This window comes from Phyllobates terribilis, unplaced genomic scaffold (genome assembly GCF_046119375.1).
Source record: "Phyllobates terribilis strain yellow unplaced genomic scaffold, ASM4611937v1 Scaffold_3__8_contigs__length_932513732, whole genome shotgun sequence".
Taxonomy (NCBI): Eukaryota; Metazoa; Chordata; class Amphibia; order Anura; family Dendrobatidae; genus Phyllobates; species Phyllobates terribilis.
Genome location: NW_027362763.1, coordinates 163,988,406 through 164,016,320, shown reverse-complemented (window position 1 = coordinate 164,016,320; position 27,915 = coordinate 163,988,406). Strand labels below are relative to the sequence as shown.

Here is a 27,915-nt window from a genome sequence, read left to right as displayed (position 1 = left end):
GGACAGCTGTGAAAGAGCAGGCAGATCTGTGGCTGAGACCGCTGAACCTACATCCAGGCATGGTCGTGTGTGACCCTGGCCGTAACCTGGTGGCAGCTCTGAGGTGAGGCGAGATCACACACATACCATGCCTGGCTCATGTGCTTAACCTCGTGGTTCAGCGGTTTCTTAAATCGTACCCCGAGTTGCCAGATCTGCTCGTCAAAGTACGCCGCCTGTCAGCTCATTTTTGGAAGTCGGCTACAGCTTCCGCCGCCCTTGCTGTGTTGCAGCAGCGTTTGCAGCTTCCGGCACACCGACTGGTGTGTGATGTCCCCACACGTTGGAACTCTACCCTCCACATGTTGCAAAGGATTTGTGAGCAGAAGAGAGCAGTTGTGGAGTACCAGCTGCAACAAGGCAGTCGATATTCAGGTCAGACTCCACACATAAGACCTCAGGAGTGGACCTGGATGTCTGACATATGTACCATCCTGACAAACTTTGAGGAGGCCACCAAGATGGTGAGTGGCGATGACACCATCATTAGCGTCAGCATCCCACTTGTTTGTCTTTTGCAACGCTCTCTGCAGAGAATTAAAGAGGAGGCATTGCAGCCAGAGTATGATGAGATGGATAAAGAAGCCGTAATGGGCGATTACACACAGCCCAGCCTCATCTCATCCCAACGTGTATTGGGGGACAATGAGGGAGAGGAGGAGGAAGAACAGGAGCTGGCATCATGCGCTGTAGATGGTAGTACCTGTACAACTGTCATACAGTTGGTTCAGCGTGGGTGGCCTGAGGACAGGGGGGAGGAGGAGAGCATGGTCAGTCATCATCTTGGTGAGGACACGGAAGTCTTGTCCGTTACCAGTCTGGCACGCATGGCTGACTTTATGTTACGCTGCCTTAACCGTGACCCTCACGTTGTCAAAATGTTGGCTGACAGTCATTACTGGTTGGTGACACTTTTAGACCCCCTCTACAAGGAGAACTTTCACTCTCTTATTCCTGAGGTGGAGAGGTCTACAAAAATGTGGCTGTACCAGAAGGCCCTTGCTGCAGAACTGTTAAAAAAAAATTCCTATCTGAACACGCTAGCAGCAGAGGTCACAGTTCGTTGACCAACCAAGGCGTACAGGCGAGAGAGACGCAACTCCAATCCAGCAGAGGCAGGGGAACACTGTCAACATTCTGGGACAGTTTTCTGAGACCCGCCCAGCTTACAGGCCCTGAGGCGCGGGGTACTCTCACAAGGAGTGGAAAGTTTCAAAAGATGGTGAGGGAGTACCTTGCCAACTGTACCAGGGTCCTCCGTGATTCCTCTGTGCCTTTTAATTATTGGGTATCCAAGGTGGATACTTGGAAGGAACTCGCTCTGTGCGCCATGGAGGTCTTGGCCGGCCCTGCCGCTAGCGTGTTATCGGAGCATGTTTTTAGTGCCACTGGGGGGATTATAACTGATAAGCGCACTCACCTGTCAACTGACAATGCTGACAAGCTGACCCTTATCAAAATGAACAAGGGCTGGATTGGGCCAGACTTCTCATCACCACCAAATGACAGCAGAGTAACATAAAGTCAAATCCACTGTGTTATTTCGGGAGGTGTATTCCCATGCACCGCTTCACACCCACACATGGGTATACGCTTCCTCATTTCGGCTGTATTTTGCTCTTCTCCTTATCCTCAGCCTCCACCACCACTATACCACCAGGGTGACCGTGGTCCGTGTTGCCAGCATTGCAAGTTCCTCCGTCCTAATTTTTTGCAGCTTTTGCTTGAAAGGCATAGGCAAAGACTATGGGAGACCCACTCCCCAATAATGGGAATAATGTTTTTAATATGCTATACTGCATGGCTCTTCCAAGGGCCATTAAAACCGTCTTGTTAAGCTACTGCGACCTCCACCACTTTTCCAAGGGGCATTAAAACCGTCTTGTTAAGCTATTGTGACCTCCATGTCTCTTCCAAGGGACATTAAAACCGTCTTGTTAAGCTACTGCGACCTCCACCACTTTTCCAAGGGGCATTGATATTGTCTTTTTATTCCACTACGACCTCCACGATTCTTCCAAGGGGCATTAAAAACATCTTGTTAAGCTACTGCGTCCTCCACGTCTCTTCCAAGGGGCATTAAAACTGTCTTGTTAAGCTACTGCGACCTCCACCACTTTTCCAAGGGGCATTAAAACCGTCTTGTTAAGCTACTGCGATCTCCACCACTTTTCCAAGGTGCATTGATATTGTCTTTTTATTCCACTGCGACCTCCACCATTCTTCCAAGGGGCATTAAAACCGTCTTGTTAAGCTACTGCGACCTCCACCACTTTTCCAAGGGGCATTAAAACCGTCTTGTTAAGCTACTGCGACCTCCACCACTTTTCCAATGGGCATTAAAACCGTCTTGTTAAGCTACTGCGACCTCCACCACTTTTCCAAGGGGCATTAAAACCGTCTTGTTAAGCTACTGCGACCTCCGCGTCTCTTCCAATGTGCATTAAAACAGTTGTTAAGCTACTGCGACCTCCACCACTTTTCCAAGGGGCATTGATATTATCTTTTTATTCCACTACGACCGCCACCATTCTTCCAACGGGCATTGCATTTCCTCCTAATTTTAGTCAGCTTTTGCTTTTCAATGCATAGGCGAACCCTAAGGGAGACCCACTCCCCAATAATGGGTAGAAGGTTTTTAGTATGCTGTAATCCACGTCTGTTTCAAGAGGCATTTCAGTTCCTCATAATTTTTGGAAAGCCTTCCATTCACTGCTTAGGCCAACAGTGCACAGGAGACCCAGTTGCTATAAATGGAAAAAAACGTTTAGTTAAGGCCCTCTGACCTCCATGTCACTTCCAAGGGGCATTGGAGTGCCTCGAAATTTTTGGTAGGCATTGCACTCACTGCATGCCCTATAACTGTTGTAGCGTCGGCGTCCCTGCCTCCTGCTAGGCTGGGACGCTGTTCCCCTCACCTCTCCGCTCCGTGCCCGGCGTCTTCCTCCCGCTCTGCTTGCAGCGCGCGCTCCTTCCCGGCCACTGTGCTTAGGGCGCGCGCGCGCTCCCCTTCTCTTAAAGGGGCCGCGTGCGCCGTCCTAAGGAGTCCCCGGCCAATGGCCGGAGGATCTCTCCATATATAAGGCACCTCCTCCAAAATGGAGGTGCCCGAGCAATGTTGTAGCATAATTCATCACTCTGCTTCAGCCCTCAGGTCCCGTTACCAGTTACCTGCCAGTTTCCTGTCTGATACCTGCCTGACTCGTGTCTATCTGCTGTTATTCCTGCGGTCCGACAGTCTGCCTGCCAGTCTGTCTATGGATCCGTCTGCCCGCTCACCTGGGAGCGCTCACCTGCTACCTGCCTGTTAGCTCACCTGGAGGCTCTGCCGTCACGTGCTGTGACCACCTGCCCGTCCAGAGAATCTTACCCGCTCACCTGGGAGCGCTGACCTGCTACCTGCTCGCTTGCTTACCTGGACACTCTGCCGTCACGTGCTGTGACCACCTGCCCGTCCAGAGACTCTTGCCCGCTCACCTGGGAGCGTCCACCGGTTACCTGCCTGTTAGCCTACCTGGAGGCTCTGCCGTCACTTGCTGTGACCACCCGCTTGTCCAGAGACTCGCCCGCTCACCTGGGAGCGTCCACCCGCTACCTGCCTGCTAGCCTACCTGGAGGCTTAGCCATCACTTGCTGTGACCACCCGCCTGGCAAGAGACTGTTCCCGTCACTTGCCGTGACCTCCTGCCCTCTTACCCAGAGACTGTCCCCGTCACTTGCCGTGACCTCCTGCCCTCTTACCCAGAGACTGTCCCCGTCACTAGTCGTGACTGCCTGCCCGCCTTCCCTGGGTGTCACCTTCTTCCTTACAAGGACTGCCCCTTTGTATAGTTGCTCTGTGGTTCCACCTCCCAGACCCGTTAGTTTGCTCGGGCCATGGAACCCGATGGCACCCAAGCTCCCTCGCTCTCGGACCTGTGTCATGAACTGTCCCGTCAGAGGTCCCAACAGGAGTCCATCCTGAGTCACCTGCGGAATGTCAACTCTCTCCTGGACACTCTGACTGCTCCACCAGCAACCACCGCTAGTGTCATGACTCGCAACCCGGCAGCGCCGCTGCCCACCAATACCATGGTATCCTGCCCCGGACCCCGGCTTTCTGCACCTCCTCGCTTCGGAGGCGACCCCGCTCAAGCTCGGGGCTTCATAAACCAGTGCACCCTGCACTTTGAACTCCTGTCCCACCAGTTTATCTCCGACCGGGCCAGAGTAGCCTTCATCATGTCCCATCTCACGGGGGAGGCACTGGCTTTGCTAAATCCTCTATGGGTTAGAGGAGACCCCCTGGTGTCCGACCTTCCAGCCTTTCTCACGGCTTTCCGGAAAGTCTTCGACGAACCCGGACGGAAGACCTCATCCGCATCATCTCTGCTATACCTCCATCAAGGAAATCTCACCGTGGGCCAATATGCCATACGGTTCCGTACCCTTGCTTCGGAGCTGGCCTGGGATAACGACGCCCTAGTGTCTGTCTTTTGGGAGGGTCTGTCCGGCCGTACTAAAGATGAACTCGCCGGTCGGGACATTCCTACCACTCTCGACGACTTAACTCTTGCCACCCGGATTGACATCCGGTTCCAGGAGCGTGCCAAAGAGGTCACCCGTGAGAGGAGGTTTCCACGTCTATCCCCTACCTTTCAGAAACCCGTCTCTTCTCCCGCTACTCCCCAGGCGCACTGACCCGAACCTATGCAGGTCGACCAGACCAAGATGGTCAAAACCCGTCAAGAGTTACGCCGAGCTGAGGGGAGCTGCTTCTACTGTGGCAGTAAGGAGCACCGGATCCGTACCTGCCCGGAGAGGTCGGGAAACGCCTGTGTCTAGGATCGCTCAGAGAGGTCGTCCTAGACCAGAATAAACCCTCTCCATCTCTGTTGCTGTCGGTCTCTATCATCTGCGGGGAGAACAGTTATTTTGAACTAGCCCAACTTGACGCTGGAGCTGCCGGAAATCTCATTTCTCAGTCCCTGGTAGAAAAATACCGCATTCCCACCAAACCGCTGGCTGTACCCTTATCTGTCGCTGCCGTGGATGGGGGCCTCTTACCACGTCCCATCCAACTCATCACCGAATTCATTACTCTGCAGGTGGGAATGCTGCACTCTGAGAGCATCTTCTTTCATGTTCTGCCTGGACTCTCTCACGCCCTCTTGCTAGGCCGACCTTGGCTTCAGAGACATGCACCCGTGCTTGATTGGCAGACCGGAGAAGTCCTTCGCTGGGGACAGGACTGCCATAAGACTTGTTTAGTTCCCGTCCATCCTGTCCGTCCTTCTCCTACCCCAGCTAATCTACCTGGACTTCCGATTCCCTATTGGTCTTATGCGGACGTCTTTAATAAAAAGGAGGCAGAGACATTACCCCCTCATAGACCATACGACTGCCCAATCGACCTGTTACCCGGCGCTACTCCTCCCCGTGGGCGTATTTACCCTTTGTCCGCTGCTGAGACCCGGTCCATGTCTGAATATATTGAGGAGAATCTGGCCCGGGGATTTATCCGGAAATCTACCTCTCCGGCGGGAGCAGGCTTCTTCTTCGTTAAAAAGAAGGACGGCTCACTCCGTCCCTGTATAGACTATAGAGGCCTTAACCAGATCACTGTGAAGAATAAATACCCCCTTCCGCTCATTCCGGAATTATTTGACCGTCTGAGGGGGGCTAGAATCTTCACCAAGCTGGACCTCCGTGGGGCCTATTACCTGGTCCGTATCCGTCAGGGGGATGAATGGAAGACGGCATTCAACACCCGGGACGCCCACTATTAATACCTGGTAATGCCCTTTGGTCTCTGTAACGCTCCCGCCGTCTTTCAGGAGTTGGTCAATGACATCTTCCGGGACCTTCTCTACTCCTGCGTAGTGGTGTACCTGGACGACATCTTGGTCTTCTCTCCGGATCTTCTCACTCACCGGAGGGATGTTCGTCAGGTCCTGCTCAGGCTCAGGCAGAACCACCTCTACGCTAAATATGAGACGTGCCTCTTTGAGCAGACCTCGCTTCCGTTTTTGGGCTACATAATTTCTCAGACCGGCCTACGAATGGATCCTGAGAAACTGTCTGCCATCGAGAAGTGGCCTCGACCAGAGGGGTTGAAGGCTATTCAGCGGTTCCTGGGCTTCGCCAACTACTACCGCCTCTTCATACCGCACTTCTCTTCCCGGACTGCCCCAATCTCTGCGCTCACCCGTAAGGGCACTAATCCCAGAGAATGGCCGCCCGAAGCAGAGGAAGCCTTTCTTTCCTTAAAACAGGCTTTCTCTTCCGCCCCGGTGCTGCATCGCCCGGACGGCAAAAAGCAATTCTTCCTGGAAGTTGACGCCTCCTCCTCTGGAGCCGGAGCGGTACTTACCCAAAAATCGTCCTCCGGAAGAATGGTAACTTGCGGCTTCTTCTCCAAACTCTTCTCCTCTTCTGAGCGCAACTATTCTATAGGAGACCGAGAGTTATTGGCCATTAAGCTGGCACTGGAGGAGTGGCGTTACCTGCTCGAGGGGGCTCTTCACCCGGTAATAATTTACACGGACCACAAGAACTTGGCTTACCTCCAGAGTGCCCAGAGACTTAACCCGCGCCAAGCCCGGTGGTCCTTGTTTTTTGCTCGCTTTGATTTCGTTCTTCATTTTCGCCCGGCTGACAAAAACATCAAAGCTGACGCCTTGTCCCGATCCTTCCTGGTGTCTGATCTCGAGGAGGAACCTAAACACATCATCGATCCCGCCAGAGTAATGCAGGTGGCTCCCGTGAATCTAAATCGTCTCCCTTCCGGTAAGACGTTCGTAACTGTACCTGATCGGGAGAAGATTCTACACTGGGGTCACTCGTCTAAGCTAGCTGGCCACGCCGGTCAGAAAAAGACCCTCCAGCTTATTACCCGGCACTACTGGTGGCCTACCCTGCACAAGGACGTAATAGACTTTGTTTTTGCCTGTGTGTTCTGCGCCCGCAACAAGGTTCCGAGACACCTGCCAGCCGGTCGCCTTCTTCCTCTTCCAGTACCTGCTGCCCCCTGGCAGCATATAGCTATGGACTTTATTACAGATCTCCCTGTCTCTGCCGGTTGTACGGTCATTTGGGTGGTCGCTGACCGCTTTTCCAAGATGGCTCACTTCATTCCCCTACCGGGCCTCCCGTCTGCACCCGAGCTGGCTAAAGACTTTATCCGCCACATCTTCCGTCTCCATGGCCTGCCTCTCCACATCGTGTCGGATCGTGGGGTTCAGTTCACCTCACGCTTCTGGAGAGCCACATGTAAGCTGCTAGACGTCACCCTGGACTTCTCCTCCGCTTACCACCCACAGTCCAATGGTCAAGTGGAGCGGATCAATCAGATCCTGACCAGGTACCTCCGGCACTTCGTTAATGCCCACCATTCAGACTGGGTGGATCTCCTACCTTGGGCCGAATTCTCTTACAATAACCACGAGAGCGAATCTTCCTCCAAATCCCCGTTTTTTGTAGTCTTCGGTCAGCATCCTCGGATCCCATTTCCCGTCTTCACCTCGGTGGACAATCCGGCTGCGGAATCCCTCGTTAGCGAATTTTCCTCCATTTGGGAGAATACCCGATCCGCACTCCTTCAGTCGTCCGAGCGGATGAAAAAACACGCTGACAAAAGACGCCTGGATCCTTCACAATTCCGTCCTGGAGATAAAGTCTGGCTCTCGTCCAAGTATGTCCGGCTCAAAGTTCCTTCCTACAAGTTAGGGCCTCCACTGGAGGTTATCAAACAGATCAACCCGGTGGCCTATAAATTGAAACTCCCGGCCAACTTGCGGATCCCTAACTCCTTCCATGTATCTCTCCTCAAACCCGTGGTACTTAACTCTTTTTCCAAGTCTACAGGTACGCCTCCTGCTCCGGTTTCTGCTGAAGACGAGTTTGAGGTAGAGAACATTCTGGCCACCAAAAGGGTAAGAGGAAAGACCTTTTTTCTAGTAGATTGGAAGGGGTTTGGTCCTGAGGAGAGAATGTGGGAGCCCCGGGAGAACATCCATGCCCCTCTCATCCTTGATAAATTTCTGTCTGGCCTAAATTAGGGGGGGCCTAAAGGGGGGGGTACTGTAGCGTCGGCGTCCCTGCCTCCTGCTAGGCAGGGACGCTGTTCCCCTCACCGCTCCGTGCCCGGCGTCTTCCTCCCGCTCTGCTTGCAGCGCGCGCTCCTTCCCGGCTACTGTGCTTAGGGGGTGCGCGCGCGCGCTCCCCCTCTCTTAAAGGGGCCGCGCGCGCCGTCCTAAGGAGTCCCCGGCCAATGGCCGGAGGATCTCTCCATATATAAGGCACCTCCTCCAAAATGGAGGTACCCGAGCAATGTTGTAGCATAGTTCATCACTCTGCTTCAGCCCTCAGGTCCCGTTACCAGTTACCTGCCAGTTTCCTGTCTGATACCTGCCTGACTCGTGTCTATCTGCTGTTATTCCTGCGGTCCGACAGTCTGCCTACCAGCCCTGCCAGTCTGTCTATGGATCCGAATGCCCGCTCACCTGGGAGCGCTAACCTGCTACCTGCCTGTTAGCCCACCTGGAGGCTCTGCCGTCACGTGCTGTGACCACCTGCCCGTCCAGAGAATCTTACCCGCTCACCTGGGAGCGCTCACCTGCTACCTGCTCGCTAGCTTACCTGGAGGCTCTGCCGTCGCGTGCTGTGACCACCTGCCCGTCCAGAGACTCTTGCCCGCTCACCTGGGAGCGTCCACCGGTTACCTGCCTGTTAGCCTACCTGGAGGCTCTGCCGTCACTTGCTGTGACCACCCGCTTGTCCAGAGACTCTCGCCCGCTCACCTGGGAGCGTCCACCCGCTACCTGCCTGCTAGCCTTTTAAACAGATCGACCAACATAAATAATATTATGGATGTGGAGTATAGTGGAAATACGACTTATATTCCACATCCACGATGAATTGCCTACTCAAAAATAGATACAAACACTAGAGAACACCGAGTGTATGGCATAAATAGAGGAAACTTTATTATAAGTAGAAAAGATCTTATTTAAAAAATACAAGTTACAAGTACATATGAGTTGCGGAGCATATCAAAAAGTAGAAAAAAAGGCCATAGCTGCATTGCAGCTATCGAGACGAAAAGACCATGCAGAAAATATATTCCAAGGGAGAGCCATAATACGATTAAATAAATACGTATTCCCCAAGCGCAGGGCTAACAGGGCCTATATAAATAGTAACACACTAAGATTGAAAGCACAGGGTATATCACACAGGAAGTCAACAGAAATCTGGATACAGAGTATATATATATATAGAAAGCTTTAAGGCTTCAAGTAGTAAGAGAGTATCCAGAAAATGTGTATGCAAAACATTGCAAATAACTCACCGATGTGAATACCAGGGGCAGGAAGGCAGGGAGGATAAACTGGCAGGGCAGGAGCGAACAGATATAGGGCCCGCAAGCCTCGACGCGCGTTTCGCGTAAGTGGCTTTTTCAATAGGCGTCACTGATCCAGATACCGGCATCTTTTTAAATATGGCGCTCAATTGGTCACATGTGCGGTCATGTGACCGGAAGAAGATGGCCGCCGACCGGAAGGCATATCCTGCTAGCCTACCTGGAGGCTTAGCCATCACTTGCTGTGACCACCCGCCTGTCAAGAAACTGTCCCCGTCACTTGCCGTGTCCTCCTGCCCTCTTACCCAGAGACTGTCCCCGTCACTTGCCGTGTCCTCCTGCCCGCCTTCCCTGGATGTCACCCGCTTCCTTACAAGGACTGCCCCTTTGTATAGTTGCTCTGTGGTTCCACCTCCCAGACCCGTTACAACTGTGTAGCCAAACCGCTCCTTTTGGTACAGAAATATATCCTACAAGACATGTGTGGTTGACTGGCCTGATATTGATGCGAATGGTCCCTGTTCTTCCTGCTCTTTTCTCCTTTGCCACCACCTCATCCATGATTCATCACCTGAAGCTTTGTTTTAATGGGAGTCATAGAACTGGGATAGTAGCAGGAAAACATCCAGCAATCCTCGGCGGAGGTAGAATATGCGCCAAAACGCTGACCACCTCAGGCCTAGCCGCTACTACATACATGTGCTTGCACTCCAAGAAAACAAAGCAGACGCTAACTTCTATCATTATCATCATGCTCCTCACCTTGGCACTCTCAGCTCCCCTGATGGAGAAGCCAGGGCCCACCGGAGGAGTCTGGTTCTCTGGTGGGCTCGTCCAATGCTGCCTTAAAGCAGGCCAGGCTAAGAAAAGTGTGGGGGAAGTTCCCAGGAGAAATAGGGGCGGCTGGGGACTGTTTATGGACACTCTGCCGCCCCCAGGCAGCTGAAGACCGTGTGTGGACACCTGGCCACGGGGCGGCTGGGGACAGAGTATGGACACCCGGCCGCCCCCTGGCGGCTGGGGACCGAGCGTGGACGCCAGGTGGCTGGGGACTGAGTATGGATACCAGGCCGCCGACGCAGCCATGACATGGTGGCTGGTATCTGCCTCCACATGCCTAAAAGGCCCAATTTCAAGTGCAAGCAAGCTAGCAGTATGGTATTGCAGCCTCGGGGTGGGTGGGTGGCAGGTTGCACACTTACGCTTGCATTCCAAGACAACAAAGCAGATGCTAACTTCTATCATCATCATCATGCTCCTCACCTTGGCACTCTCAACTCCCCTGATGGAGAAGCCAGGGCCCACCGGAGGAGTCTGGTTCTCTGGTGGGCTCGTCCAATGCTGCCCTAAAGCAAGCCAGGCTAAGAAAAGTGTGGGGGAAGTTCCCAGGAGAAATAGGGGCGGCTGGGGACCGTTTATGGACACCCGGCCGCCCTCTGGCGGCTGGGGACCGAGCGTGGACACCCGGCCACAAAAGGTCATTGCTAAAAAAGCTGGATGTTCACAGAGTGCTGTATCCAAGCATATTAATGGAAATTTGAGTGGAAGGAAAAAGTGTGGTAGAAAAAGGTGCGCAAGCAACAGGGATAACCGCAGCCTTGAAAGGATTGTTAAGAAAAGGCCTTTCAAAAATTTGGGGGTGATTCACAAGGAGTGGACTGCTGCTGAAGTCATTGGTTCAAGAGCCACCACACACAGACATATCCAGGACATGGGCTACAAGTGTTGTATTCCTTGTGTCAAGCCACTCATGACCAATAGACAACACCAGAAGCGTCTTACCTGGGCCAAGGAGAAAAAGACCTGGACTGTTGCTCAGTGGTCCAAGGTGTTGTTTTCAGATTTCATTTGGAAATCAAGGTCCCATAATCTGGAGGAAGAGTGTAGAGGACACAATCCAAGCTGCATGAGATCTAGTGTGAAGTTTCCACAATCAGTGATGGTTTGGGGAGCCATGTCATCTGCTGGTGTAGGTCCACTGTGTTTTATCAAGACCAAAGTCAGTGCAGCCGTCTACCAGGAAATTTTAGAGCACTTCATGCTTCCCTCTACCGACAAGCTTTTTGGAGATGAAAATTCTCCAGCAGGATTTGGCCCCTGTCCACACTGCCAAAAGTACCAATACCTGGTTTTAAAAACAACAATATCATTGTGCTTGATTGGCCAGCAAACTCCCCTGACCTCTACCCCATAGAGATCTATGGAGAATTGTCAAGAGGAAGATGAGAGACACCAGACCCAACAATGCAGACGAGCTGAAGGCTGCTGTCAAAGCTACTGTACCTGGGCATCCATAACACCTCAGCAGTGCCACAGGCTGATCGCCTCCATGCCACGCCGCATTGATGCAGTAATTGATGCAAAAGGAGACCCGACCAAGTATTGAATGCATTTACTAAACATACATTTCAGTAGGTCAACATTTTGGATTTTAAAATAATTTTTTAAGCTGTTGTTATAAAGTATTCTAATTTACGGAGATAATGACTTTTGTGTTTTCATTGGCTGTAAGCCATAATCATCAATAAATGCAATAAACACTTGAAATAAATCACTCTGTTTGTAATGACTATATAATATGAGTTTCACTTTCTGTATTGGAAGAACTGAAATAAATTAACTTTTTGAGGATATTCTAATTTAGTGAGAAGCACTTGTGTATATATACATTATGTGTATATCAAAACATGTAATTGCAAAAATTTTCTGGGAGAAATACTTCACTTTCTGGAACAATTTCAAGGGTACCAACATTTTCGGCCATAACAGTATATGGAAAGTGCTGGACAACTACACATTTCACCTACAGGAAGTTTTATGACATTGCCTGATAAATCAATAGGCATTAATATGAGGTTGGTTCTATCTTCCCCCCTACCGTTCCCCCATCCCCTTATATTTGCAGCTTCCACTGTTCTGGGAAGAATTTCTACAAGATTTTGCAGTGTCTGGAGTTTTTGCTTATTCATTCAGAATAGTATTTGTAAGGTCGGTGGTTTTTGATGGGGTTAAGGTCGGGGATCAGTGCTGCCATTCATGTTCTTGTACACCAAACTCACCCAACCATGCCTTCATGTACCTTGCTTTGTACATGAGGAACGGAAAAGAGTCTTCCCCCAAACTGTTCCCACAAAGTTGGAAGCTTCAATTGTCCAGTATCATGCATGCTAAAGCATTAAGATTTCCTTTCACTAGAACGAAGCGGTCGATACCAGAAAAACATCTCCATAACATTATCTCTTATCCACCACACTGTACATCTGGCACGATGCAGTCAGGCAGCGAACATTCTCCATGGCATTTGCCAAACCCCTAGTTGTCCATCAGATACCAGATAGAGAAGTGTGATTCGTCACTGCACAGATCACGTTCCCACTTCTCCATAGTCTAGTAGCAGCTGCTTTACACCACTCCATCTGACGCTTGGCATTGTGCTTGGTTGATGCAAGGCTTGTATGGAGCTGCTTGGTCATGGCATGCCATGAAGCTTCCAGTGGATTCCTGGTCTTCACTTTGGAAACTTTTAGGAACCAGAGCAACTCGGCCACACTTCTCAATGATACCACTCACAGATGATTGTGGATTAATTAGGAGAGAAGTAATTTCACGAACTGACTTGTTACACCGGTGGCTCCTATTACAGGACTGCGCTGGTATCCGTGAACTCTTTAGAATGAGATATTCTATCACACAGGGCAGACGGCATGGCGAGGGGTTGAATGTTATACAGCTGTGGTAATGGGACTGAATGAAGACCTGAATTCTGTTATGACATGTCCCAATACTTCTCTGTGTATAGTGTAGGTTATGACTAAACTCCTGCTTCAAGGTGAATCACCTACCAGATGTATCCCGACTTGGAAATCTCTTCAGATATGTGCACATGATGTCTTTAAGACGCCGCTGGACCAGCCGAGTTTTTCAAGGTGAAGACATTTCAGGAAAATGCCAGCGGTCTTTTTCCTGAAGCGTCTTTTCATTAAGTTTTGTGGCGGTTATGACGCCTATGGTGTTTTTTTTTCCTTTGAAAATATAAATAACAAGCGGCTTCCAAAGAATGGTCGGATTATTATTTTTAGCAGCTTCGCGGCTTTCAAAGTCTGAAGTGTTTAAAAGAAGCGAAAAAAGTCGAAGTATAAGAAGAACAATGTCAAAACTTTCTGACCACGTGATCATTCTTTGTAGCGTTTGACTGCTTTCTCCGGCAGGTTCTGCCTGGAAAAGACGCAATGTGCACATACCCCAATACAGAGTTTTGCTCAGTTTAATGCAGGCGATTGTTGGTGGCAGCATTCTGCAGAAGTCAGGAGTGATGGATATTCTCTCTAGTAAATAGATTTCCATGGATAACTGACTCTTCCTCTTCCATTTACAGGGCAGCGATGAAGATTTTGAGACCGTCTACCAGCAGTGTGTTAGATGCTGTAAATCCTTTTTGGAAAAGTCCTCCTAGTATTACACAAGTGAGGTTAACACCGTGCGCCATGGCCGGATCTGTTGTGTTATCACAGGACATTAAACTTTTTGTGTTATTTTTTTACTCACTTATATCGCGCCATTAATTGTCTCATATTTAATGTCATGATATAAATTATAGATCATGTCTTGTTAAAGCATTTCATGTCACGATCCTTACACTGCGTAATGTTTGTCTAATTCAGGAATAAAAAGTAGACAACTTTTAATTTTTAGCAGATGCACTTTATTCATCTTCATGCTTCAAGACAAGAAGTCAAGGGTTTCTGAATAGATGAAACCAGGTTGGCCTAAAAAATGTGTGTATATGTATGTATGTATGTGTATATATATATATATATATATAATATGTGTGCGTGTGTATATTATATATGTATATACTAACACACATACAGTACAGACCAGAAGTTTGGACACACCTCATTTAAAGATTTTTCTGTATTTTCATGACTATGAAAATTGTACATTCACACTGAAGGCATCAAAACTATGAATTAACACATGTGGAATTATATACTTAACAAAAAAGTGTGAAACAACTGAAAATATGTCTTATATTCTAAGTTCTTCAAAGTAGCCACCTTTTGCTTTGATGACTGCTTTGCACACTCTTGGCATTCTCTTGATGAGAAGGAGTTCCCAGAGATGCTTAGCACTTGTTGGCCCTTTTGCCTTCACTCTGCGGTCCAGCTCACCCCAAACCATCTCGATTGGGTTCAGGTCTGGTGACTGTGGAGGCCAGGTCAGCACCCCATCACTCTCCTTCTTGGTCAAATAGCCCTTACACAGCCTGGAGGTGTGTTTGGGGTCATTGTCCTGTTGAAAAATAAATGATGGTCCAACTAAACGCAAACCGGATGGAATAGCATGCCACTGCAAGATGCTGTGGTAGGCATGCTGGTTCAGTATGCCTTCAATTTTGAATAAATCCCCAACAGTGTCACCAGCAAAGCACCCCCACACCATCACACCTCCTCCTCCATGCTTCACGCTTTGAACCAGGCATGTAGAGTCCATCTGTTCACCTTTTCTGCGTCGCACAAAGACACGGTGATTGGAACCAAAGATCTCAAATTTGGACTCATCAGACCAAAGCACAGATTTCCACTGGTCTAATGTCTATTCCTTGTGTTCTTTAGCCCAGACAAGTCTCTTCTGCATGTTGCCTGTCCTTAGCAGTGGTTTCCTAGCAGCTATTTTACCATGAAGGCCTGCTGCACAAAGTCTCCTCTTAACAGTTGTTGAAGAGATGTGTCTGCTGCTAGAACTCTGTGCGGCATTGACCTGGTCTCTAATCTGAGCTGCTGTTAACCTGCGATTTCTGAGGCTGGTGACTCGAATAAACTTATCTTCAGAAGCAGAGGTGACTCTTGGTCTTCCTTTCCTGGGGCGGTCCTCATGTGAGCCAGTTTCTTTGTAGCGCTTGATGGTTTTTGCAACTGCATTTGGGGACACTTTCAAAGTTTGCCCAATTTTTCGGACTGACTGACCTTCATTTCTTAAAGTAATGATGGCCACTCGTTTTTCTTTACTTAGAATTTGTATTATGGCAAGAAAAAAGCAGCTAACAGTCTATTCAGTAGGACTATCAGCTGTGTATCCACCAGACTTCTGCACAACACAACTGATGGTCCCAACCCCATTTATAAGGCAAGAAATCTCACTTATTAAACCTGACAGGGCACACCTGTGAAGTGAAAACCATTTCCGGTGACTACCTCTTGAAGCTCATCAAGAGAATGCCAAGAGTGTGCAAAGCAGTCATCAATATATATCATATATTATGATTTTTTTTGTCTACCATTTAACGTATGATCAGGGGTATTTCGGGCCTTGATGACCAAAACAATATTTTACATATTGGATCGTAACATTATAAGGGAAGGAAAGCTTTCATATTTTTCTAAATTGACATGAATATCTTTTATTTTGTAGGTTTTATGTACTGTGAATTGGCAGCAATTAGAAACAAATAGAAGCACAAAAGTATAAAAAATGTGGGTTTTTTTACCGCAAAAAATGTGGGGAAAAAAAATGTCATTTTTCATGGAAACAATGGGGATAATTTTTTTTCAAAATCAGCCTGACATGTCTTGGGGGTATATACACAACATCTTTTTTAGATGGGTCCGCTCTTAAACCCACCTTTAAAAAGCACTGAGCAAATGCTCAAAAGAATGATAATATTTCTATGTAAAACAAAAAAAAACTTGCTGTTCATATGTTCAGACTTTTGAGTGTCTTTTAACCACTGCAGGTTTCTATAGAGATGCCGAGCTGTTAAAAGTGAGCAAGCCATCGGTGTTCCGATGATTAGTTTCTTTTTTTTTTTCACACGAATCAAATGTCCGTGGGGTATAGGGGGGGCGACTGCGGCATGCACTAGTCCAAAGAATCTAAGTATTTTGGATGAAATTCTTCTATTTAAAGGGATTTTCCCACAAACAAAAGTTCATTTTAATCAATAGATCTTGGAATGAGAATAAGTTCCACAATTGGATGTGTTTAAATAAAATGTTCCTGTGCTGAGATAATCTTATAATCTGCTGTGTGCTGTGTAATACCTGTGTCTGACCGTACAGGAACATGGTCTGATCATACCACATCTCCTGGGCAGGGGAGGAAGGAAAATAGTATACAGACATTTGAGTAGGGGGATCACACCTGATTCTTTCTTTGAAGTAAAACATTGTTTAAAAACAGGCAGGAAAATGTTTTACCTCATAAAAAGAATCAGCTGTGATCCCGTGCTGTCCTGTCTGTATTGTCTTTTGCGTCCTCCCCTGCCCAGGAGATGTGGTATGATGAGACCATGTTCCTGCACGGTCAGACACAGCCATTACACAGTACACAGCAGGGACACATTTATAAGATTATCTCAGCACAGGAGCATTTTATTTAAACACATCCAATTGTGGAAGTTATTATTATTCCAAGATCTATTGATTAAAATCAACTTTCATTCGTGGGTCTGTGGATGTACAAAATTTTTATGGTTACATAGCATTTATTAGGGTATTTGCATATGGCATCTCTAAAGTGTCCTTTGAACTGACGAGTTTCCCAAGATGAAGCTGCTTCAGATAAAAATCTAGTAGTGTAGGTTTTTTTTCTGGCGGTTTTGTGGTGGCCCTACTGCCGCATCTTGTCTCTCAAGTATAAATAGCAGGCGGCTTCTAAAGAATGAACATGTTACTTCTTTTAACAGTTTCAAAGTTTCTGAACCCTGAAGTCGTTAATAGAACATAAGACGAATATAAAAAAACTAACCATCACTTCCAAACTCAAAGACAAATGTGAACAGGTGCAAGCTAAGAGAGCCACTCTATATAGCTAGCAAATTAAAGCTGCACTCTGAAATGCTACAACATGCACACACTGAATATAGGAAATTGGAACTGCACCACCGCTGCAGAAAACACGTTAAAAATGAAGGCACCCAGTGCTCAAACTGGCCAACTCGTGAGTCCGGGTGAGGCAGCATGTTGTGTTTAGGGTCTCAAAAAAGAGGTGCGACTTGTAGTTGGCTCTTGGGCTCTCACAAGTTAGCCAATTGGCTTTATGTGTGGCTGCTAAGCTAGCCCCTCTGCCTTTGATTGATAAGCTGGGTTAATAGGCTTACAGCAGGTGCAGAGGTTGCTCGGTGTGTGGCCAATGGACTATTTGCAGCTTATTTACCGGGAGAGCGATGTATAAAGTTAATTTCTGCAGGGCTGTAAAAAAAGGATCAAAAAGATCCTAATGGAGTGACATAAAAGGTGATGGAGCAGCAGCTTCAATCCAGGAAACCTGGGGACAGACTTTGTTTAAATTAAGACACATAATAAAGTGTGGTTTGCAGCTTTTTGCATTAAAATTTAGAGTTTTTAGATACTTCCCCACACTGGAAAATGGGGCAGGGTGTTGTGGAAATGGGTAAAGTGGCCTTTATTGTTCCTGCATGAGCCATTCTCATGAATTTCAAGATATATAGTGGGAGAGCAGGTAATGCTGCGCTTGCTGCTGTCAAGAAAGTAGTTCTGAAGTCCTGGCTTAAAGTTTGAAGAATATGTAGTTTATTCTCATCGCATTTCATAGTCTGACTTCTTCCTCGGGAGAACCACATAAGTCAGACCTTGAAACACGTTGAGAATAAACTACATGATCTTCAAACTTTAAGGACCTCAAAACATATTTCTTACCAGCAGCGCAGCGTTATCCGCTTTTCAACATAAATATCAAGATATAGTGGGAGATTCCAACCAGCAGACCCGCAGGAGCTGGAAACTATCATTGAACTTCTGTAAGGCTGTGTGCCCACGATGCGTTTTTTAAGCGTTTTCGCCGCGGCAAAAATGCTGCAGAATCGCTTAAAAAACGCATGGCAGAAGGCCTGCCATGTTCCCCAATGATAATCCGCATTTGCTGTGCACATGCTGTGGAAATTTCTGCTGCGGGTTATCATTGCGGAAAAAAAACGCAGCACTACCAATTATTTTGCGGAAGCACTGCGTTTTCGCCGCCATTGACTTGAATTGGAACGCATGGATTCCGCATCACTGTATATGTACATGCGGAATCCATGCGTTTCAATGTGCGGATGGTACCCGGGTGTGGAGGAGAGGAGACTAGAACCTTTTAAAAAAAGAATAAAATAAAAAATAAATATTATACACTGCTCAAAAAAATAAAGGGAACACTTAAACAACACAATGTAACTCCAAGTCAATAACACTTCTGTGAAATCTACCTGTCCAGTTATGAAGCAACACTGATTGTGAATCAATTTCTCCTGCTCTTGTGCAAATGGAACAGACAACTGGTAGAAATGATCAGCAATTAGCAAGATACCCTCTATAAAGGAGCGGTTCTGCAGGTGGTAACCACAGACCATTTCTCTGTTCTCATCCTGTTTGGCTGTTGTTTTGGTCACTTTTTCATTTTGCCATTGCTCTCACCCCTAGAGGTACAGTAGCATGAGGCAGTGTCTACAGTACAACCCACAGAAGTTGCTCAGGTAGTACAGCTCATCCAGAATGCATATCAATGCGAGCTGTGGCAAGAAGGGTAGCTGTGTCTGTTAGCACAGTGGCCAGAGCATGGAGCAGATACCAGGAGATGTGGAGGGAGCCATAGGAGGGCAACAACCCAGCAGCAGGACCGTTACCTCCTCCTTTGTGCAAGGAGGAACAGGAGGAGCACTGCCAGAGCCCTGCAAAATGACCTCCAGCAGGTCACAAATGTGCATGTGTCTGCACAAACGGTTAGAAACCGGCTCCATGAGGGTGGTATGAGGGCCTGACATTCACAGATGGGGGCTGTGCTCACAGCCCATCACAGTGCAGGACGCTTGGCATTTGCCACATAACACCAGGATTGGCAAAGTTACCACTGGCACCCTGTGCTCTTCACAGATGAAAGCAGGTTCACACTGAGTACAAGTGACAGAGTCTGGAGACGCCATGGAGAGCGATCTGCTGCCTGCAACATCCTTCAACATGACCGGTTTGGCAGTGGGTCAGTAATGGTGTGGGGTGGCATTTGTTTGGAGGGCCGCACAGCTCTCCATGTGCTTGCCAGAGGTAGCCTGACTGCCATTAGGTACCGAGATGAGATCCTCAGACCACTTGTGAGACCATATGCTGGTGCGGTTGGCCCTGGGTTCCTCCTAATGCAGGACAATGCCAGACCTCATGTGGCTGGAGTGTGTCAGCACTTCCTGCAAGATGAAGTCATTGAAGCTATGGACTGGCCCGCCCTTTTACCAGACCTGAATCCGATTGAGTACATTTGGGACATCATGTCTCGCTCCAGCCACCAACGTCACGTTGCACCACAGACTGTCCCGGAGTTGGTGGATGCTTTAGTCCAGGTCTGGGAGGAGATCCCACAGGAGACCATCCGCAACCTCATCAGGAGCATGCCCAGGCATTGTAGGGAGGTCATACAGGCACGTGGAGGCCACACACAATACTGAGCCTCATTTTGACTTGTTTTAAGGACATTACATCAAAGTTGGATCAGCCTGTAGTGTGTTTTCCACTTTAATTTTGGGGGTGACTCCAAATCCAGGCCTCCATTGGTTAATAAATTTGATTTCCATTGATGATTTTTGTGTGATTTTGTTGTCAGCACATTCAACTTTGTACAGAACAAAGTATTCAATGAGAATATTTCATTCATTCAGATCTAGGATGTGTTATTTGAGTGTTCCCTTTATTTTTTTGAGCAGTGTATTTACCTTCTGATGGCCCCCGGTCTCCTTGTATTCACTTGCTGGCAGCTCGCGGTGGGCTGAAGGACCTGTGCTGGCGTCATTTAGTCATATGACGGCAGGTCCTTCAGTATAGTGTACCGCGACCTGCCGGCAAGCCAGACTGCGAGGGCCATCGGAAGGTAAGTATAGATTTATTTTTTACTTTTTACCATTCTTTTACGGTCACACTATATAAATCCACGCCGTTTACATGGATTTATATAGTGTGACCAAGTTGTCAAGCACTTTCCAAGTGATGCTAAAATCGCTTGGAAAGCGCTTGTCAACCCGCATGTGGAAATGCAAGTGAAGAACGCTTCACATCCGCTTGTCCCAGGCAGGAAAAACGCATGTACAATCCGCATGTACAATCCGCATGTACAATCCGCATGCGTTTTATCTGCCAGGGAGATGCAGAAACGCTCAGGAAAAAATCTGGAGCATTTCTGCATCGTGGGCACATAGCCTAAGAGTTGTGCTCTCACAACATGACCGGGTGAGCAGTTACCGCACCGCATAAATGCCCTATCTGGATAACGCCCTATAAGCGATTTCTGTCCTTTCTAGCTTTTCTTCAATTCTCATGAATTTGGCCCATTTATTCTATTTTAGAGCGGTCTTAAGCAATGCAGAGTCCAGACACCAAGGTGCTGTATATATACCAAACATTTATTATGCATGTAATATTTACAGATATTTACATATTGCACATATCACTGGAATGTTTTATACATGTAATGTACAGAAAACTGATGGCATCAGCCTTGTGTATGGCTATATACAACTGTGCCCCCCCCCACACATCTCGCTCACAAATGCCTTCGCAGTATGATACGTAAAGTGAGTGCTCTGCAGCACTCGTAGAATGATCGCTACACAAGAAGACATTGTCCGGTGCAGACAATGAACTAGGCAATCTGTCATGCAAATATGAAATAAGAACTAAACTGTTGTGACCATAAGTATTCAACTTTAGGTTAAGAAAAACATATGGGAACCAAATGTAGCTTTTTGGTTGCATAAGCACTAAATACATTGATATGCCAGTGTTGCAAAGCCGAGTCTATTACAGGTTTTTTATGCACAAATTGCAACTGAAATATTACAGAACATATGCAGTATTAATATTATTGGTCTAGTGGAGGTCACAAAGAAGTCTTTTTTGGCAGCATAACACACCTGACCTAAATGTAGGCTTGAACAGAGAATTGGAGGCCAAGCTGAGACAAGACATGGGGCTCCCAATGTCTCTCTCTACTTTCTCTGGCAAAGACTTAGTTGACTATGGGCATGTGACAAGGGCACTAGGAGTGCGTTCTTTCTATATGGCAGTTACTTACAGTCATTGTACATTACATCCATCTGCATGAAGACAGGACAACATATAAAATATAAGTTGTGACAGTTATGGAAGTACATTAGTTTGTCAATATGCAAAAATAAATTTATTTGTTCACAATGGGATGTGCTATAGAAACATCCGAATCTGTTCCCTGTTGGTTTCCAAGGCACTTTTTTTGTTTTTTTCTTAATTCTTGGTAATTCATGTTTTTTTGATATCTGTCAGGGGAGAAAGATGTAAATTGTTAAAACAAAATTTTATACAAAAGAAAAAACATGTTGAGACTCAAACACTGCAAACATTAATTTTAAGGTTCTCCCTGCAGTTGAATGGAGCAAAATGTTTTAAGCTCTGCCGCTCCATTAAAGGGAATCTGTCAGTAGGATCAGCCCTCCTAAGCCGTCTATATGAGCCTATATGTGATAAGAAGCTCAATAAAATGATACCTTGATATCTGGGATCCAATGTCTTATTCCTGAGAAATTCACATTTTTCTTAATATGTAAATGAGCTGTTAAGATCTATGGGCCGGACAAAGATCTCCCTGAGAATCTGCCTCCAGAGCTTATTGTAAATGAAAGGGGGTGTTACCAGTGAGAGACATATAGAGCAGGAGAGCAGACTGTCAATCATTACATGTCTCACACTAGTAATGCTTCCTTTCATTTAAAATAGGCACTGGAGGCAGATTTAACTTCTATGACTTATCCATATAGACGGCTTAGGAGTAGGGATGAGCGGACCCGTAGAAGTTTGATTTCTGGTACCCAACACAAACTTTGTACCTGAATTTAAACCAGGACTCAAACCGTATTGAAAACAATGGGGACCCAAACTTTTGAACTGGAAAAAAAAATCTCTTCTCTCCCCTCTAATGGACTTTCCGTGGAACTCAGTGTTTGGAGTTTAGCACTGGACGCTAACTGTCTTGTACAAACCCTAATCTTTTCGGGTTTGCTCATCTCTACTTAGGAGACTTGAGCCTACCAACAGATTCCCTTTATAGTCTGTGCCACTGAGAAAGAATACTGAGTGTAGCCTTGTTGCAGCTTTAACTTCTTCTAGAACAGTGTTTCCCAAACTCCAGTCCTGACGGCCCCCAACAGATCCACGTTTTCAGGATTTCCTTAGTATTTCACAGGTGATGGAATTATCATTAAGGCACCATAAATTGCCACAGGTTCTCTCACCTGTGAAATACTAAGGAAATCCTTGAAACATAATCTGTTGGAGGCCCTGAGGACTGGAGTTTGGGAAACACTGGATTAGATAGTCAAGTTTGCTGCGCTTGGAATAGAATAGAGGAGCAGGGAAAATGCTCCAATCAACTCCTGTTGGTCATGGTATTGTGGCCAGCGAAGTAAGAGACACACAAGTCCCCGGTTCTGGCGATCAGGTTGGGTCTCTGGCAAGACACACCCTAACATTTATCCAGTGAAGTTAACATATTCTAAATGGAAAAGACTTGTCTGTATGTAAACCTCTATACCGAAGACTTGGTATAATTATATACAATGTAGAAAATTCTCTGATCAATGCATTTGATCTACACTAGTACATCGTAACAAACTGAAGCAACATAAGTCGGATTTGTGCCAATCTGTGTTTCCTAGATCTTAATTGGATTTATATAATTTTAGTTCAGAAAAGTTCATTTATTAGCATCAGAATAACTCTGGGTAGAGGTAAGAGCCTGCTACAGGGTTTAGAAGTCCAGAACTGAGAGAGAAACAACCCGTCTGGATACCATAAAATGATGATAAAAGATGGATAATCAAAGACAATATGAAGTATATTCTCTAACAAGTATAACTATGATTGGGTAAACTACCTCTGCAATAAGTCTAAATTGTTCATGTGTCTTAGAGTATACATAAAGTTAGAAAGCGTCCGACAGAGGAAGACTCACTGTATACAGAAGTAACATACAGTACAGACCAGAAGTTTGGACACACCTCATTTAAAGATTTTTCTGTATTTTCATGACTATGAAAATTGTACATTCACACTGAAGGCATCAAAACTATGAATTAACACATGTGGCATTATATACTTAACAGAAAAGTGTGAAACAACTGAAAATATGTCTTATATTCTAGGTTCTTCAAAGTAGCCACCTTTTGCTTTGATGACTGCTTTGCACTCTCTTGGCATTCTCTTGATGAGCTTCAAGAGGTAGTCACCGGAAATGGTTTTCACTTCACAGGTGTGCCCTGTCAGGTTTAATAAGTGGGATTTCTTGCCTTATAAATGGGGTTGGGACCATCAATTGTGTTGTGCAGAAGTCTGGTGGATACACAGCTGATAGTCCTACTGAATAGACTGTTAGCTGCTTTTTTCTTGCCATAATACAAATTCTAAGTAAAGAAAAACGAGTGGCCATCATTACTTTAAGAAATGAAGGTCAGTCAGTCCGAAAAATTGGGCATACTTTGAAAGTGTCCCCAAGTGCAGTTGCAAAAACCATCAAGCGCTACAAAGAAACTGGCTCACATGAGGACCGCCCCAGGAAAGGAAGACCAAGAGTCAACTCTGCTTCTGAGGATAAGTTTATCCGAGTCACCAGCCTCAGAAATCGCAGGTTAACAGCAGCTCAGATTAGAGACCAGGTCAATGCCACACAGAGTTCTAGCAGCAGACACAGCTCTTCAATAACTGTTAAGAGGAGACTTTGTGCAGCAGGCCTTCATGGTAAAATAGCTGCTAGGAAACCACTGCTAAGGACCAGCAACAAGCAGAAGATACTTGTTTGGGCTAAAGAACACAAGGAATGGACATTAGACCAGTGGAAGTCTGTGCTTTGGTCTGATGAGTCCAAATTTGAGATCTTCGGTTCCAACCACCGTGTCTTTGTGTGACGCAGAAAAGGTGAACGGATGGACTCTACATGCCTGGTTTTCACCGTGAAGCATGGAGGAGGAGGTGTGATGGTGTGGGGGTGCTTTGCTGGTGACACTGTTGGGGATTTATTCAAAATTGAAGGCATACTGAACCAGGATGGCTACCACAGCATCTTGCAGCTATTCCATCTGGTTTGCATTTAGTTGGACCATCATTTATTTTTCAACAGGACAATGACCCCAAACACACCTCCAGGCTGTGTAAGGGCTATTTGACCAAGAAGGAGAGTGATGGGGTGCTACGCCAGATGACCTGGCCTCCACAGTCACCAGACCTGAACCCAATCGAAATGGTTTGGGGTGAGCTGGACCGCAGAGTGAAGGCAAAAGGGCCAACAAGTGCTAAGCATCTCTGAGAACTCCTTCAAGATTGTTGGAAGACCATTTCCGGTGACTACCTCTTGAAGCTCATCAAGAGAATGCCAAGAGTGTGCAAAGCAGTCATCAAAGCAAAAGGTGGCTACTTTGAAGAACCTAGAATATAAGACATATTTTCAGTTGTTTCACACTTTTTTGTTAAGTATATAATTCCACATGTGTTAATTCATAGTTTTGATGCCTTCAGTGTGAATGTACAATTTTCATAGTCATGAAAATACAGAAAAATCTTTAAATGAGAAGGTGTGTCCAAAGTTTTGGTCTGTACTGTATATTCTCATCTTCCTCTCTAGCGCGTGGTCTTACACAAATTAGAAACCAGAGTGATTCACAAATCAGTTGATTTCAGTCTGATCCTACATTAATTACTGTGACAACACCATAACACCATCTATTTTTCACAGATCCATTGCATTTAACATAGAAAACCGTATTTGAACAATTACATTTTTAAATTGTTGATGTAAAAAGTGGACTTATGGACGACACTACGAATAAAAACAAAAACATCTGCCTTTTTTAGGATTTTTCATGCAGCTTTATGAACTAAACCTTAAAAATCTTTACTGAAGGGCTCGTTTCTGACATCGGAGATTTTTCTTGTAAGTCCGATTTTCATCCGTCTTTTTAATCAGAGTTTGGTCAGTGTTAGTTTTTACCGTTAGAGTTTTCAACAGTTTTTCTCAGATGAAAAAAAAAAATATGAAGGTTTCTCAAGCTTCTATCAATCAGTCCATGAAAATAGTATAGCATATGGATAGCATCCAAGTGCTCTCCTATTTTTTTCACGGACCTATAGATTTGCATTGGTAGTTTGATCTGACACTCAAACCAATATCGAACAAGTCTCTGGGCTTTTGTTCAGATCACTCGGTACAGGAAAAAAAATCAGATGTGCGAACAGCCCCATAGCACTTGTACCTATGATAGTCCATCAATGAAAAACACGGATAGCACTTGTAGGAGAAAAACGGATGTGTGAATGTACTCTGAATTGTCAACTTTTAAGCCACGTTTACATGTTCACTATTTGTAATCCAAAATCAGGAGTGGAACAATCAGAGGAGAAGTATAATAGAAACACGTCCCCACTTCTGTATTTATCACCCACTCCTGGTTTTGGCTTACAAATACTGAGGTAAAATACTGACCAAATACTGAAGGTGGCCCAACAGGAATTATTTACAGGTACAGTCTCAACATTTTGGTACTTTAGGTGCCATCCTTACACACAGACCAACATCTGAATAAAAAAAAAAATGAGACACCCTTCAGCAGACCCCAAAGTGAATAAAGACCACACACCAGACCTTTATGTTTATAGACCCCAAAGTACCCCTTTAAAAATCTCAGACTATGCTGTCTCTCTTTCTTGTTCCTGTACTTCTTTATGCTCCTGAGCACTGCAACACCCCCCCGTCCTGTATACTGCATCGTTATAATGCAGTTGAAATACTATAGCCCTCTAATAGTTATAACACTATAGAATTATAAGATTTCTAAATAAAAACACTATTGATGCTATAATGATCTGCACTGCTGGAAGAACATGGCCTGCAGCACCACGCAGGGGGGGACATACTCGTAGTTCATGGTCACACTAGGAGCAGTGACCTCCCTGAGCAGGAAATGGTGTTGAAGTGTTAAGGTAACGGCAGTGTCATTTTGATGTAGGATTTGGAGGATGGGGAACACCTCTCCTGCTCTACTGCTATAGAGTTGTGGAAGAAAAAGTCCAGTAAATTACAGTCTGTGGGCACCTGGGAGATTTATCAGCTCTTCTGGGAGTCTCTTGGACAGTCCAGGAGAGGTAGTAAGTATGGTATTGTGACTTCATGATATTACTGTGCAGGTACTGACACAGGCAGAAGAGGGCTCCTGTGCAGAGATGGACACAGGCAGAAGAGGGCCACTGTACAGAGATGGACACAGGCAGAAGAGGGCCCCTGTGCAGAGACAGACACAGGCAGAAGAGGGCCCCTGTACAGAGATGGACACAGGCAGAAGAGGGCCCCTGTGCAGACACAGGCAGAAGAGGGCTCCTGTACAGAGATGGACACAGGCAGAAGAGGGCCCCTATGCAGGGATGAACACAGGCAGAACAGGGTGCCTGTGCAGGAACAGACAGGCAGAAGAGGGCCCCTGTGCAGGAACAGACAGGCAGAAGAGGGCCCCTGTGCAGGAACAGACAGGCAGAAGAGGGCCCCTGTGCAGGAACAGACACAGGTAGAAGAGGGCCCCTGTGCAGGAGCAGACACAGGCAGAAGAGGGCCCCTGTGCAAGAACAGACACAGGCAGAAGAGGGCTCATGTACAGACACCGGCAGAAGAAGGCCCCTGTGCAGTAACGGACACAGGCTGAAGAGGGCGCCTGTACAGGCACGGACAAAGGCAGAAGAGGGCCCCTGTGCATGGACGGACACATGCAGAAGAGGGCGCCTGTACATGCACGGACACAGGCAGAAGAAAGCCCCTGTGCAGGAATGGACACAGAAGAGGGCCCCTGTGCATGGACAGACACAGGCAGAAGAGAGCACCTGTGCAGGAATGGACACAGGCAGAAGAGGGCCCCTGTGCAGGAATGGACACAGGCAGAAGACGGCCCCTGTACAGGAATGGACACAGGCAGAAGAGGGCCCCTGTGACGGGATGGACACAGGCAGAAGAGGGCTTCTGTGCAGGGATGGACACAGGATGAAGAGGGCCTCTGTGAAGGGATGGACACAGGCAGAAGAGGGCCCCTGTGCAGGCACGGACACAGGCAGAAAAGGGCGCCTGTACAGGCACGGACACAGACAGGAGAGGGCACCTGTGCAGGGATGGACACAGGCAGAAGAGGGCCCCTGTGCAGGAATGGACACAGGCAGAAGACGGCCCCTGTACAGGAATGGACACAGGCAGAAGAGGGCCCCTGTGACGGGATGGACACAGGCAGAAGAGGGCTTCTGTGCAGGGATGGACACAGGATGAAGAGGGCCTCTGTGAAGGGATGGACACAGGCAGAAGAGGGCCCCTGTGCAGGCACGGACACAGGCAGAAAAGGGCGCCTGTACAGGCACGGACACAGACAGGAGAGGGCACCTGTGCAGGGATGGACACAGGCAGAAGAGGGCCCCTGTGTAGGAACAGACACAGGCAGAAGAGGGCCCTTGTACAGGAATGGACACAGGCAGAAGACGGCCCCTGTACAGGAATGGACACAG

At 47.0% G+C, this 27,915-nt stretch overlaps 2 protein-coding genes across 4 annotated transcripts in view; one reads left to right on the top strand and one right to left on the bottom strand.

Annotated features, from left to right (window-relative positions):
* The window catches only part of ACP1 (acid phosphatase 1), a 44,915-nt gene extending 30,848 nt beyond the window's left edge, over positions 1 to 14,067 (top strand). For both annotated transcript variants that reach the window (XM_073674236.1, XM_073674235.1), the window contains exon 6: positions 13,758 to 14,067. In XM_073674236.1, the coding sequence (XP_073530337.1) occupies positions 13,758 to 13,835 (78 nt within the window). In that variant the 3' untranslated portion in view covers positions 13,836 to 14,067. The remainder of the gene's footprint in view (positions 1 to 13,757) is intronic.
* Positions 14,068 to 20,799: 6,732 nt separating this feature from the next.
* ALKAL2 (ALK and LTK ligand 2) overlaps positions 20,800 to 27,915 on the bottom strand; it is a 117,647-nt gene continuing 110,531 nt past the window's right edge. The window contains exon 6 of one of the 2 annotated variants that reach the window (XM_073672982.1): positions 20,800 to 21,653. The gene's annotated coding sequence lies outside the window, so the exon portion shown is untranslated. The remainder of the gene's footprint in view (positions 21,654 to 27,915) is intronic. The other variant, XM_073672980.1, reaches the window with a different exon arrangement.